Source organism: Tauraco erythrolophus, chromosome 6 (genome assembly GCF_009769465.1).
Source record: "Tauraco erythrolophus isolate bTauEry1 chromosome 6, bTauEry1.pri, whole genome shotgun sequence".
Classification (NCBI taxonomy): Eukaryota; Metazoa; Chordata; class Aves; order Musophagiformes; family Musophagidae; genus Tauraco; species Tauraco erythrolophus.
The window spans coordinates 11,436,164-11,450,703 of record NC_141470.1 but is presented as its reverse complement, the minus strand read 5'-3'; the positions used below and the strand labels follow the sequence as shown (position 1 = coordinate 11,450,703).

General features: G+C 43.6%; 1 protein-coding gene across 3 annotated transcripts in view; it reads left to right on the top strand.

Moving 5' to 3' along the window:
• The window catches only part of OSBPL5 (oxysterol binding protein like 5), a 61,223-nt gene that overhangs the window by 23,276 nt on the left and 23,407 nt on the right, over nt 1-14,540 (top strand). For all 3 annotated transcript variants that reach the window (XM_086613029.1, XM_086613028.1, XM_086613027.1), the window contains 2 exons: nt 1,537-1,621; nt 11,497-11,668. In XM_086613029.1, the coding sequence (XP_086469155.1) occupies nt 1,537-1,621; nt 11,497-11,668 (257 nt within the window). The remainder of the gene's footprint in view (nt 1-1,536; nt 1,622-11,496; nt 11,669-14,540) is intronic.

Sequence of the window (14,540 nt, the reverse complement as noted above, 5' to 3'; positions counted from 1 at the left end):
CTTCATGGCGAGACTCAATTACAATTCAATGCCTGTCCCGTGCTTGCACTCTTCATTTTTTTCCAAATTTTAGTTTCCTGAGTGGAATTCAAAAACAAAAATCCAGATAAAACCACCATTTAACTACCAGGCACTTGTACACAGGAGCAGTTTTCAGCAGCAGTCACAGCTTCCCTGCTTACAAACTAATGCCAGGGAGAAGTCCTTTCAAGGAGCAGGATGGGATACTATAAAGGCCCATGTAAGGGAGGAGAGTCATACTCAAACTGGAAAAATTTGTCTACAGATTTTCAGCACTGGGTTGTATTCTCTAGAAACTCAAGGAAATCTGTATTTGAACATCCTGCAGAAAACTGCTTGTGTTCATGTATGCATATACGTCATGCGAGTATTGGTGATGTTTTCTGCTCTCCATTTATTTCTGACATGATATCTGCATATTTGAAAAAGGATCTGCTTTCATGTTGTTTCTTATGACCTGAGGAAGGGAAGGAACTGGAGGGGGCTGGATGGCTTTGGAAATGCAAAGGAGGAGGAGGGACTCCTATTCATTTCAGCCAGGTCATGGCCTAAAGTCCATACTATGGAGAGTATGAAGCTATGCTTACCAGGTACAGGAACTGCTTTTTCTTAGCAGCTTCTGGAGCTCAAGAGAGAAGAAAACAGGGAGGAGATCAAGGTGGGAGCATGTGGTTCTACTTGAAGAAGTGCCTAATCCAAGATGGACTCTGTCTCCCTGGGAATCATTTCTGGGTGGTTGTGCTGAAGGGATTGTGGCAAGATGTTTACAAGACACTATAATCTTTTTTTTGCCACAGCTCCTAAAGGCAACATAAACAAGTAAAGCCTGTTTTTGGTAAAGCCTGAAATGGCCATCACCCCAGGCACCACGGCATAAAGGTCCTCAAAGGGTCTGGATGTAGAGGTGAAGGACTGCAATGCAACAGCACATACGCCTGCTGAGAGGCACCTTTGATCCTCAGCCTGTGGTTTTGCCTGTCTCCTTTCCCACCGACAGGTTTGCAGGATGGAGTTTCCCCTTTACTTCCTTCCAGAAAAGCTACCATTGCCTCTCTGCTAGAGGCACTCACAGCATAAGATGTGGGCTCTGCCACTGTTATGGTGACACGTGAAGAGCGTTTCTTTGCTAGTCAGGCTGCAGACAGACTTGGTATGCACTGCATGGAACAGTCTGTTCAGGTGTTCCACCAAGATGGCTAATAGCAAATATTTGACTGATTTTGTCCCAAGTGACAGGAATGAGATTCTTCCATTCGTGAGGATCTGAATAAACAGAGTAGGTTTTTGGGCTGAGCATGGGTTAGACCAAGCCCCATACATGTCAGAGCTCATTACCGCCTTGGAGCTGCCACAGCAATATCACGATTACTAATGAGTCTCTCTAAATTACTCCATCTGTTCCTTCCTTCTTTCCCATCACAGTCATACACACTCTGCCCAGGAAGGGTAGAAAGACACTGAACGGTCCGTTGCATCTTGTGTGCCTTACGTCTTTTTGTCTGTGTGCATTTCTAGGGCCCGAAGGGAGAAAATGTTGGTTCAATCACTCAGCCTTTACCCAGCAGCTACTTGATTTTCAGAGCAGCCTCCGAATCAGATGGTAAGCTTTGGTCTTCGTTTGCTTTCTCCAGATTGCATACTCTGTGCTAGTTAAGAAAATAGGTTGATGCAAAAAAAAAATGGTACGTAAAGGAAAAAGTGGCAGCTCACTCAGCTTGAGATGCCGTTCGTTAGCAATGGTCAGAATGGGTCAAACAGACTACGGGCTCATTTCGTATCCCTCACTGAACACCTGCCTTTCTGGCCATGTGTTTGGAAGAAGGACCTAGGCTTGTAGCTGGGGAAAAAACACTGTCAGTATATACTAAGGGATGAAAGGAGTTGATCACAAAATTGGGATGAGGGGAGGGGCTTAACCGTTTCTTCAGTTCAGCAGAGACTTGAGTGGGTTAGCTGCTGAAGTCTTACACTAGGTAGGGATCTGTTGGAGGAAAATGACATAGTAATACTGAAGAACTCTTGAAAAATGTCTCTCAACCACCAGAATTCTCCTGTAAACGTGCTGTACCATGGTTTACAGTATAGCAGGCCCAGATGCTGGTGACTCCACAGGTAAAATACCATTCTGGGTATTCACAAAATTATGGAAGGTGAATTTAGGTCAATATGTAACAGGCGTGCCAGCCTGCTATGTGAAAATCTCCATAAATTACTTTAGTGGACCTAAAATATCAGTGATTTATAAGTAGATAAGAAGATTAAAAACATGTTTTCATTCCTTTTGACCTTCAGACCACTGAATTTTTTTTGCCATAGTAAATTAACCCAGGCTGTTCATTTTATGGATATTTTTCACCTACCCCACCAAGGGTGCTCATGTAGCCCATGTGCTCCTTTGGGTCTCATTTAAAGTAACTTTAAGGACACAAGGATCTTTTATGGAGCACAGTGGGCTTTAAAAGCAGTGCCCTTCTGGTCCAGTGACGAAGTTTTACATACTCCTAAAGGCTGGAAATGGTACAATGCCAAGTGCACCTTAGACATGGCACTTAGAATAGGAGGACACCTTCTTTCATTGCAGGCTTGGCGTGCTGTTCTTCCTACTACTGTGCCAAGAGGGCTGTTCATAGTGAGAGGTACCATCTCGACACTGAAAGCTGCCTGCAGATGCCAGTGTAGTGATATGATATGAAAATAAGTGGGACTTGTGTAAAGCCATAGAAGCACATCTGTTCCTTTGAATATTATGCTTTTGTAGCTTAAGGAGCAGTACAGCTTATTTGCGTAAAGGAATACAGGATTCCAACGTGGTTCCAAATACCAGCTGTCTGGAAAGGGATAGATTGATACAATAGTCTCTGGGGGAAAAAAAATGCTGTTGGAGTAGAGCTGCTAAATTACAGGCATTTCAAACCCTGGTTATACAGTCAGCCTGCAGAACAGATATACGGAACAGTCCCACAGAGTTCTGAGGCAACCACATAGCTTCAACAACTGTCTGTAAATCCAGATTTTCTAAATTATTGTTTCCTTAGAGATCCGTGTAACTCGTCTTTCCATTAACTTAATTAGAAAATGCGCCAAGGGACCAATGTGGTCATCGTATGTGTTCAAGACAAATTGCTGTCTCATAAAGTACTTTTTTTCTGGCACTTCAGCCATCTTCTAAATGAAAACTTTTGTTCTGGTGGAAACCTAATGATTAAACCTTAAAGCCAGCCTGGCAAAGAGACCTGTGGGTGAAAACTTCCACTCTGTCTTTTTACGATGACTGCCATACACCGGTTATGTGGAGTAGAGCAGCTTTAGATTTGTTCCAACTAACCTTACCCATAAAGGCTCCAAAGCTAGCAATAGCTCTTAAGAGATCATCAGAGGGTAGACTTTTCTAGTGTGATCTCATTGTCTGGGTCATAAACCACGTGCTGAAAAAGCACGAAAGGAACCATATCTGGCACATGAGAATTTTGAATGTTTAAATGTCTCTGGGAAGCTTTTTGCCCAGCAAATTATTACATATCTTGAGTATCAGAAGAGCTTAAAATAGTGAATTACTGGAATGTATTTTTAAAGCCAGGATATCGGCCAAGATTCTTGGGAAGCATGCAGAGGTCAGGCAGATCAAAGTAGAGTTACTTTAGGATTTAGTATGATTTTTCTTTACTTTGCTGCTTCTCTACAGTAGGATCTTAAGGTTAGATGGAAAGCTAATGTGATCAAGGGAAGGAGGAGGAGGAACTGGGATACCTCTCAATCAAATATCATAAATGTGTACATAGAAAATAACTAGGGCTTTTGGTTAAGGATGAAATAATGTATTATTGAAAATAATATATCTTGAAAAGCACTAGCAATGCCCTGGAGCCACCTGCACAGATTTGGAGCACCCACATTATGCCTGGTGGATTCTGAGAGTCTGAGGAGGTGACTGTGATAGCTGACGTGAAGCAGTGCTAAAGCAGTGGACGTCACAAAAGAGTTTGATGTAGTATTGCACCAGAAATACTAGCATGAAGAATGGTTTAATTTTTAGCTAACTGAGAGTATTTGACCTCACAGCTGAGGTCAGTGAGCTGTGAGAAGTGGCTGTGCCTTGTGCAGGAAGGGAAGGATGTGAATCTGTGGACAAGAGGGAAGAACAGCTCGAACACTCAGGCTAGCCTCCCCCCCAAACACAAGAGCTGTCCTGGCACGGCGGCTGTGCCGTGCTCCTTTTGTTCAGCCTTCCCGGGGGCAGTTTGGGGGTACCCCCTCCATGGAGTGGGGCGGACATGTTGACAAACGGCCAAACGCGTGGGTGTCACATTCAGAGATGGGGGACTTGGAAACAGTGTTCATGTCAGTAGGTGGTGTAAAACATGTGCAGACAAGGACACTAGGAAGAGGAACTGTTAGATTTAACAAAATCTTTACCAACTGCAGCAAATTAAGGTTTGTGCTTTGCAATTAACGCAGTTTGATTTTAAGCCCAGAAGACGCTACTGAAATGGTTGTAGACTGTTACGCAGCTTTACCCATTGTAAAGAGGCATCTCAAGAGGGTGTCCCTGAGCTTGTTTCATTTCTTTAACGCGCTGGACAAACACAGAGGATACAGTTATGGTCAAGAGAGACCGGAGATTAGGATAACATGAGCTAAGCTAGCTGACACGAGTGGGGCAGGTGGAATCTGTTCCCTTGTGTTAGCAGCATGTGTAGTATCTTCACGTCTCCTCCGTAAATGCAATATTGAGTGAATCTACAGCATCTCTGAGGAGGTGTCCTGACCGTGTTCTTCTTAACGCAGTATCCCATGTTAGCAGTGCAAAATGAACCAGAACATTTGGCAAATTTAACAGTAATTCATGGAGGCCTCTAACTTGTTGGGGAATATTGAGTTGCAGCATATGTTAGATGTACCATTCTGCTATCCAGGCGACTATATCATGATCAGCAGCTACATGGCCTACTTTTTCTCTCAGCATTTCAGAATCCCTTTTTTCCCCTCTGCCGTACCATCTGTGACAGACTGCTGGTAGGATTTAAGGTCCTGACTTCTGGACAGCCTGCAGAACCACCGCCAACCTACGGTAGATTTCACATTCGCAGACCACAGCGGCAGTCTGCTTTGTGATGTGTTTTAAAGATATCTGGAAGGTCATGTCAGCCTATAGGGCTCAACCTGTATAAGCGCAGGGTCTTTCTTACCAGTTTCAGAAAAGAAAATTGCTTTTTCCAAACCAGTGACTGTGTATTCATTTCAGATTTATGCTGATGAGTGGCTTAGAATTAGCAGTTTAAACCTATCCTGATCTCTCTGCCTGGACCATTCTAGGGCCACGCCTGAGATCTTCAAATCAGCGCCCCAGACCTCCTAAGCGTTTCGAGTCACCTGCTTAAATCTCGTAGTGCAGATGTCCACCTTGCCCACAGGCACTGCCACCAAAGAGGTTACTAGGGGAATTCAAAGTGACAGATTACCAAGGGTTAAAGGCTTAACGGTGGAATTGTAAACCACACTTACATTTTGTTCCATGTCTGTCCTCTCCTTCAGGCATGCTTTGGGTAGTCTCCGTTGTCTGATGTGGATGGAGTTGTGTGGAAATCCTGATGACCTGGCTTACAGTGGTGTTATCTATCCCTTCCCTCAAAATCGATGCTCTGATCAGGGGAGGAAATTAGATTGTTGAAATAAGGGTCACGCATATAAACAATGAACCAGGAAGATTACAATTTGAAACCAAGTTCACAATGAAATGTATCACTGGATTCTGGCAGAGTACTGGAAAAAATAGAAGTTACCTTCTTAGCTTTATGTCTGCCCTTCATAGTCCTTAGACCTTTCACAGCAGTTTAAACTCCAGGCATTTGCAACCAGACTTCATTTAGCTCGGTGCATAAATTGCACCTGCAGCTCGCTGAGACATCGCATCCTTCCATCTGGGCAGCCAAAGTGTAAGAAATCATGCATGTAGGTGCCCAAGTGGCACAGCAAAATAAGCTGTCAGCTGGATACAATGACCTCAATGTTCACTGGGTGAACCAAATCAGCCTCTTCCTCATCATTCGTGATTTGTGTGCAGCTGAGCAAGAATTCATCATTTCCAGGTGACAGTCTACTTCAGGTTGATTTTTAAAAGCATCTCTCTTTTGAGTGTGAGGCACAAGGCCAAAAGCTGGATGACTTTAATAATTCAAGAAGAATGATTTTTCCCATAGTGATGCCTCTCTGGAGGAATGTATGGTTACGAGGTATGAGGCATTTGAAGCCTTAACTGGCAAGAGATTCATTCCAGCCATTCTGTAGCTACAGGAATGCAATGGAAAAAAAGTATAGTCCCAGCCTGAGATTTCGGTGTGCAACAATGTGATTCCATCTTGAGCAGGTTTTTGTTATTGGTGAGTGCTGAGAGAACATTGGCTGGCTCCTCTGTGATCAGCTGTTGCAAAATGTGGCAGATAGATGTGGCACAGCAAATTACGAGTTGTTCTAGGTGAATGATGGTGACTGTGAAGAATTTCAAAGCTGAGTAGCTTAGTGTTTTCAATACTGCCTGTTTTTTTTTCTGTGGGATATTGTTGTCATTTTAGGTGCGTTCAAAAACTAGGACAGACTCAAGTTAGTCCTTGAACTGAGCCAGGTTAGCAGCATAAGCAACCTTCAGTTGTTTTGGGTTTGGTTTTTTTTTCCAAGGGGGAGAAGAAATGGGTTTTGTCACTTGGTTTTAGTAGTTCCTTTTGTCTGTGGGAAAAAAAAGCATTGGAGCAAGTGCATGCATGCTCCGATTCAGCCTTGCAACCACCAGGTTTCCACATGGTGCCAGCAGTTGCCTGCGGACCTGGGGAGCGTCCTGCAAGGAGTTGCAGTGATTCCCATTTGCACGCCTGTACTGCAGGAGTCATCTCGAAGGACTATAAGGTGCTTTTTCAGCCTGCTGAGCCAAAGGGCCTGGAGAAAGCATGCGGAAGGTTTCAAAACATGCGTGGGATGCGTGTTCAGCTTTGGTTTTGCGAAGACAAGGCAAGATACGTGATTTACTAGCTTTTTTTTCCCAAACCTTTCAAGAAGGAAGGAACTTTGGAACCCAGCTGTGTTTAACTAATTTTTCAAAGAGTTTCCTCTTTCAAATTGTCACTGATGACTGTTGTCATTTTACTGTAAACACATATAACAGAGAAAGAGTTACAGGCCTACTCAGGGGAGACATTTCTGGTTTGTTTTTTTTTTTTAATACTTTTTATCAGTGAGCACAGCTGAGTGATATGCAGATGTGCTCCTCTGACATCCTACTTGGACATCTGTCACATGCCAAATGCTGTGATCATCATTTGCCAAAGTGATGTAGGGAACGGATATTGAAACCAATGAGCGATGCAAGGAGAGAGGCTGCCACAAAGGAAAGCAGAAACCCAAGCTAGCACTAGCACTCTGATAGGACATCCACTTTTGGTGTTTTGGAAACAGCCTTATCAAAGAGTCTCACTCTTTCCCCATCATTCCTGAAGGGAGCCAAAGGTGGCTGGGCAACCCACCGACCTGACCAGTTCAGGTGCTGAAAAATGGGCAATGTGAAACGTCCTCCTTATGCCGGCTGCCAGTATGAGTGATCTAGCTGGACTTGACTTTGCACGTCAGAGTTGGGGATCTTCTCTGGATGGGGTGTCATTGCTCCCCGTTATTATCCTCACTGCGAACTCTGTTAGCTCGGATGAAATATTTGTTTCCAAGTTTTGTAAACCCTTCTATGGGGCTTGCGAGATATGTGGAAGCGTTACGCGTAGATGGACTATTTCACTCTCTCCCTCTTTCATCCTTCCCCCTCTACAGCCCAGGTAAGAGCCAGAGCTTACTTTGGAGGCTGCCCCTTGGAAGTCAGTGACAAAATAATAAATACAATGAAGAAAGGGTCAAGCTCAGAAATAGCATCGGAAAGGGAATACTTAGTTCACAGCTCCCAAGCAGAAGTAGGTAATGCAGGTGTTTCTGAGACAAGATGATCTCTGCAGAAATTGTCCAAAAGTAATCGTCGCGGTGGATAGAGTAATATATCATTTGACACAAAAAGAGCTTAAAAGCCTATGGGGAGAGTCTGCCATAGGCTGACAATATGCTCTGGGGTTTTCCTTCAGCATTTAAACATATGCTTGTTTTAAGCCACAATTTGTGGAAAATTGTAGCTGAAAATTGATTGCAGTGTGTTACATTGCAGCTTTAAAAACCTCAAACCTTCTAAAAGAATGCCATTGTAACTCCTGCACAGCTCCTTTTTGCTTCCTTTATATGCATCGTATTGGCCTGCCATTCCACTCTGAAGGAACCCACGTTTTGCATCCTTCTCTGATCTAATTATCTTACATACAAAAAAACCTGACTTGAGTCAACCAGTCAAAATTAGAAAGTGTGAGAATTAAGGCAACCATGAAGCCTTCATGCAGACTACCGTGACAGTAGATGACAGCCTTTAATTATGTGACCACATACTTTTTTCTCCTTCTGCAGTTCCTGAGGGAGTGAGTAGACGTGTCAGGTAAGCACTTAAGTAATCTAAATGCTAGCATTTTTGTATCATTTTCACAATAAAGAAGAATATTACTCAATAGCAAGATCACTCGAATGTAAAAACATTTCATGTAGGCCTTTAGCAAGGAAACAGGTTTATCTTGTGTGCAATCTCTGAAATTGAGAGGCTATAATTTGACGGTGTTACGCTGTAATCAACACACTGTTGACTTTCAAAGAATGTAACCCGTTCATTTGCAAAGGAAATCCCGTATTTTACGGCTGGTTCTGTGGCATAAATTTGTTTGGATTCACAGCACCACCTGATGGCGGAAGGCCCCTTTCTTAGCGTAGGGATGCTGCATATCCCTTGAATTCAATTTCTGTTAGAAATGAAAACAAGGATGTACACTGATGCCATTTCTGTGTTCTGCGGGGCATAAGTAACGCCGACTGCTAATGCACAGCAAGTTCTGCTAAAGCTTTGTCTCTGCCTCGCAATATTAAAATGAATATTTTAATTTTTTTTATCATTTAGTTTCCTTGAATAAGGTTTCAAAGAAGATTCGAGTTACTCCTAACGCCTTCCAGGGAGATCAAAAACCTAGATACGTTATGTAGAAATTTCCTCTAGTAACGTGGACCCTGAAGGTTTGACAAAGCCTGCAAGCTCACGTTAGTACCAGTGGCAGTGGCACAGTAAGAGAGCTGCCTGTGGGTTCTGCCTACAGCCCCAGGGATGTGGCCGAGGGAGGCTTTGGAGTCACCCTGGCCACCCTTGTTAGAAAGCGTAAACGTAGCCAGTGCGTTGGCATAACCGTCATAAGATAAAGCCTCCACGTGAGTGCCGCGGGGAGCTGAGGAGCTGACCTCCATTCCTGTTCCAAAGGGCTCGTGCTGCTCCAAATCAAGCTACCTATCAAAGCACCTGATTTCACAAGCCCATTGCATATAAAAATATCTTGACATATGCAGCATTTCCAAATGTCAAATCATGCAATCCTCACTCTGCAGAACTGGAAAAGCGAAGCAAAGGTAAAGAGAGAGGAAGGTCAAAAGGAGGTGAGCCTAAGCAGGAGTGTGCTCCTTTGCATGGAATAGCCTGAAACAGGTTTTCATCTTGATGGGTTTGGGGAAGAGGGGGATATGTAGGAGGGAGTGGATTCGTGCCCAGTGCAGCCATTAGCTCTAATGGGTTATCCATGCAAATCCTACACGTGGGGAGAAGGGAATAAATCTCTTCATGTGAAGCCTTAATGCAAGAATGTTTGTTAAATACAAAATGGTGTGAAATCAATTCCAACAGCCTTCAACCTTCCTAATCTTGTATTAACTATTATGTATGATTTTATTATTAAATTGTAAGCTGATGCTGAAGGAATTTATGGGGTGAAATTAGAATAAATGACTGAGTTCTGCGGTGTTTGTGGCTCAGTGTTCCGGTGCAATTCTTCAAAGTTTTGGTGTTTTTTTTGCTCTTTTACTGGTTGCAGCTTTGTATCAAAGCAAGCACTGAAAGCTACTCAAATTCGTAAACATTTCTTTATATACATATGAACTGGATTTTTTTCTTTTTTTAAACTCTTATTGATCTTACAGAGCCAAATTTTGGTCATATCAAAATTGATGGGAATTCTGCCCAAGAAAACAGCAGGATCCCAGTGAGATTTATGCATATGTTTGATGCTAAGCGTGTGATAGAATTGAATGTAACGGAAACATTTCCCAAATGGGACCTAGGAACGAATGTGGTCCAGGGAAAACCTGTTTGTAGCACTTGCCATTGCTAAAGCAAAATCCTTTTGTTTTCTTCACTGCCTCTCAAGCACTCTTCTAATTATCGCAAAATATATTCTGAGGAGTGTAATGAAGAGCTCTGTTTTACATGCTTGAAATTAGAGAATAACTCCCTCGACACCTCAGTTCTTGAGTGTTCAGCCAATTTGCAGGTGTCCTGGCCTCGTTAATAACTGCACTACAGAAGCAGGCTATTTTCAGGTGCTTCCGAGAACACAGCGACTCCAGCGTTGTGGTGGCCTTAACACCAACACACGGCTTTGTAGACTTGTGTGGATCACTGCAAAAGGAGCCAAGGGTCAGTTCGGATTCCCGTGCTATTCATTTGCTGCCTGCTGGTGGGACCCGTGCAGGTCTTCAGAAGATCCAGCGGGGCTGTGCATAGGAACTGCCCCTTGTCTTGCCTCTGTGCCATGCTTACAGTTTCTGGTATTTGCAAGGTACACCCTTCAGTAAAGACTTTTGTGACAATATGCGAAAAACTGATGCTCCACCCAGATTATCTGGTGGACTGAGCGCGGAAAAGAAATGGAGAAAAGCGGAAAAAATACAGAGAAAGAGAGAAAATAAACAGCCTGACAAGCAGCTCCCTCTAGTCTTATTCACTCTGGCAAGTATTGATCATCCTGGCTCTCGTTCAGAGTGATTGTTTTTGCAGCACTACACTCTGCGCAGGACCCCTGAGCCAGCGCGTAGTTCGGTGATCCAACACCAAGCCAGGACCTCTCCTGCGCAGCACAGTGCCTCGGTGCCTCCCTGCCATTGGGTAGTGTGTGTGGTGGGAATGATGCCAAATGCTGAATGTATTTTTGGGTGTATTTCTTGCAGACATGAGCTGCTACATGGTTTGAAAGCACCGTACCTCTACACATTTTCTGCATCTTGGACAAAATCAGAAAGGGACAAAAGAGGATGTAAACAGGTTGTGGGAGATCAGAGGAGGAGATGCTATTAGGGAAGGGGAGTTGGGGTGAGCTTCCCACTGTAACACGTGTGCAGATGTATCACTCATGCAGCCACTAAAAACACCATTTCTAGCGAGATAACCTAGGGATTGTATATATGAAAAATAGATTATTGTACACAGTGACCTCCTGAATTATAATGAGCTTTACTCCCAGGCACGAGGCTTTTGAGAAGCAATGCATGAATTGTTTTATTTACTCTCCTGTGCCTAAAGAACTCCTTTTGTTTTCACAGGCCGATGCTGGCTGGATGCTTTGGAACTTGCCCTGCGTTGCTCCAGCCTCTTCCGGCTCAGTGCCTCCAAGCAGGGAAAGGATGGAGAAATGAACTGCTCGAGCGATTCTGCGCATGCGGGGCTCAACCACCTCTTGCACACAAGCACTATCTCAGACCAGGAGTTCTTCCAGTAAGATGGGGCCATCACTTCTTAATGCACAGAGAGGTGTTGCATGGCTCACACTTGGGCTTTCTTTTAACTTTCACATAATTTAGCCAGAGCCCGCTAAGGAAACCTGTTTAAAAACCAGCCTGTATGTTCTTCTGCCACATCTGCCACTAATATATGGCTTTGGTGCATATGAGGTTTGTTGTCACCTAATGCTTGAGCACACAGACTGGAAGGGAACCTCAGTTGCGTTCATGTGTGCATGTTTCCTTCTGTCCCCTGCTTGGGCCAAAATACTGTCTGGAGATGCTGGCACGAAAAGTGGCTTCTGAGTAAAGACTGCAGAATCTAGCTACTAGAGTAGGCCTGTGGTTGCACAGACACGCAGTGTCTGTCTGTCGGCTGGCACATATGGCTCTGAGTCTGATCTATCTTTTTAATAACGTGTTCTCTTTTCTAATAATACTGTGTCATAGTCAGCAGAGTGCACACACTGCATCCTTAGTTTTATAATTACTTTCTCTCTCTGCAGGGAATTTGAGTGGTTTCCAATTTCTTCCTTGATGCATCAGATAAATTTTTACGTAAGGGGAAAAAAGTCCCCACAGCCTTCTTTCTATTCATATTCCTCGTATTACTGCAGCATTTTGGAACAACTCACATCAAAGCTCTGTAAGCATGAAAAAAAACCCAGGCCTTATCTGTTGCTTATAGCTAAATAGGCAACTTCAAAAATCCCTCTGGTATAGACCCCTGGCCCTTGGAGTGGGAGCTGGGAGATGTAGTATCTATTTCTAGTTCTGCTGATACAAATTTGACTCTTAGGGCTCACAGCAACGCACCACTGGTTACACAGGTTTTAGGGTAGCAGTTCTGGCAGTCTGCAGAGATGGTGCCTCGCACAGTGGGACTTCACCTTTAATAGGTTTTTGTATGCTCTCTTAGAACAACAGCAGGGATCTGAGACCTCTTCAGAGTGTCAAGGTATCTCTGGTTCCACGGGACCAAAGGGATGGCAGCATTTAGGTCTGGCCTTTGCTCTGAAAGGCTCTGGTATTCCCAGCATGTGTTCTCCAGTCCTGCTGGGTTTTTAGCTAGTGTTTGAAGAGCTTTACGGAAGAGCAATGGGAGGAGAGAAGGGAATCTGATGTGTTACCAGGGCATGTGCCCTAGTACTTATGCAAATACTTCAATTGTTTTTGGGCTTCTTCCATAATACTTTACTCTCTATTTTTTTTCCTGCCTAAGAGAGAGTCTCTTAGAACTGTGCTCACTGTGATAATGAATCCAGGAATGCAGTGGACTTATTTTTCAGCTGATGGATGTGTGTACGGAAGTCCAATATTAAAATGGAGTCTGTGGCACTGAGAACATTCAGGCAGACTCATGGCTACCGTAAGGAAGTGCAGAAGATAGAGTTAAAAGTGTATTAAGGTATTTCTTCAAAATATGATGCTTAAATGATGTGCCTCTTTCACCTCTTAGTTGATGAATGTTAAAAGCCCTCTCGAATTATGAGGCTCAGCAGTTGCACATGTGGCAGAGTTTTCAGCAGGACAGAGTACTCACAATTGGAGCCAGATTTTTCTGACAGGCTCAGGTTTTAGCCGAGTTTGGTTCAAGCTGAGTGTTCAGCATCTGGTCGTCTGGATAATACACTCTCCATTCTGAGTCCTGCCACTGGCTTTAATGTCTACCCAGACTTTCCCCAGTACTTAAAGCCCAGGAGGGTTTGATGGTTGCGGGACAGGGGGACGGCTTGCTGTCATCCCTGGAGGAATAAAGAACATTTAAACAAGGGAGAAAGCAAAACTAAAACTGTGCAAGTGCTGAGCAAAGGAGTTTTGGTTTGCCACTGACAGTGGCTTCCTCATAGGGATTCAATCATTCTAATTAAACGCCTTCCCTACAGGGAATCTTACCAATTAAATTGCCACGCTGTTGTTAGGGGGCCAGTTAATTACATTTAACTCTATCTTCAAATTAGCCAAACTACTCTGTCAAGAAAAGAAAAAGAAAAGGGAAATGATGGATATTATAGGGAGAACAAAACCCAAGGGAGTTGGCAAAGGCGAATCTTCCGTTGAGCCAAAGTTATGTTTGTCTGCTGGCTGCTTTGCTCCTTTCCTGCTGGGAAAGAAGTCAAGATTATACAGTGATTTTAAAATCCATGTCTTTAGTAGTGTGTAAAAATGAGAGGGAGAGAACTGTGCAAGTCAATCAAAGGCTGAAGTACTGTGTAAATCTGTGATTTTAGACAAGAGGCCTCTAGGGCACCAGGCACTCTTCTTTTTAATATGAAGTTATATTTCTTGTGGCTTCCATGTCTTATCTCCAGCAACCCCAGGAATCTGGCTCGTTTACTTGTTTGACAAGAGCCAAACGTTTTTTTAGCTTTGTGTAGAAGAGCAGTATCAAACCCACAGAAGTCCTGGTCACTGACTGAAGTTTCCAGGAATGCCCCTAGAGAATAAAGCACTGGTATAAGACAGCTCCAATATGCTGAAACAGTAAATTAGCTGTGAAAAATGCCAAGTTATTTATGTTCATGGTGGAAATCCAGTGTTGACTTTTAGCATAGTTATTCCCTCCCAGCTTTTAAAGCCTGATCTAAATCCCACTGGAAGCCCCTGTGAAGTCGTTATATTGATTTTAGTTCAAGCTCGTAACGTGGCTTTTGTTTTTAGCATATTGTACATATTCTGTGGTGATTCTGTTCAGAGGAACAGACTTCAACATCTCAAATTTGTTCCTTAGAAAGAGGAGCATCTGTTTTCTTTGTGGTTCTCCAGAGCGGCTCCTTGGCTTTGGATGTGTTAAGTCTTGCCTTTTTTTGTGGCTGGTGGGTAATCAGTGCGCAGTTGAGTGGAATTTCATGTGAATTTAATTCCCT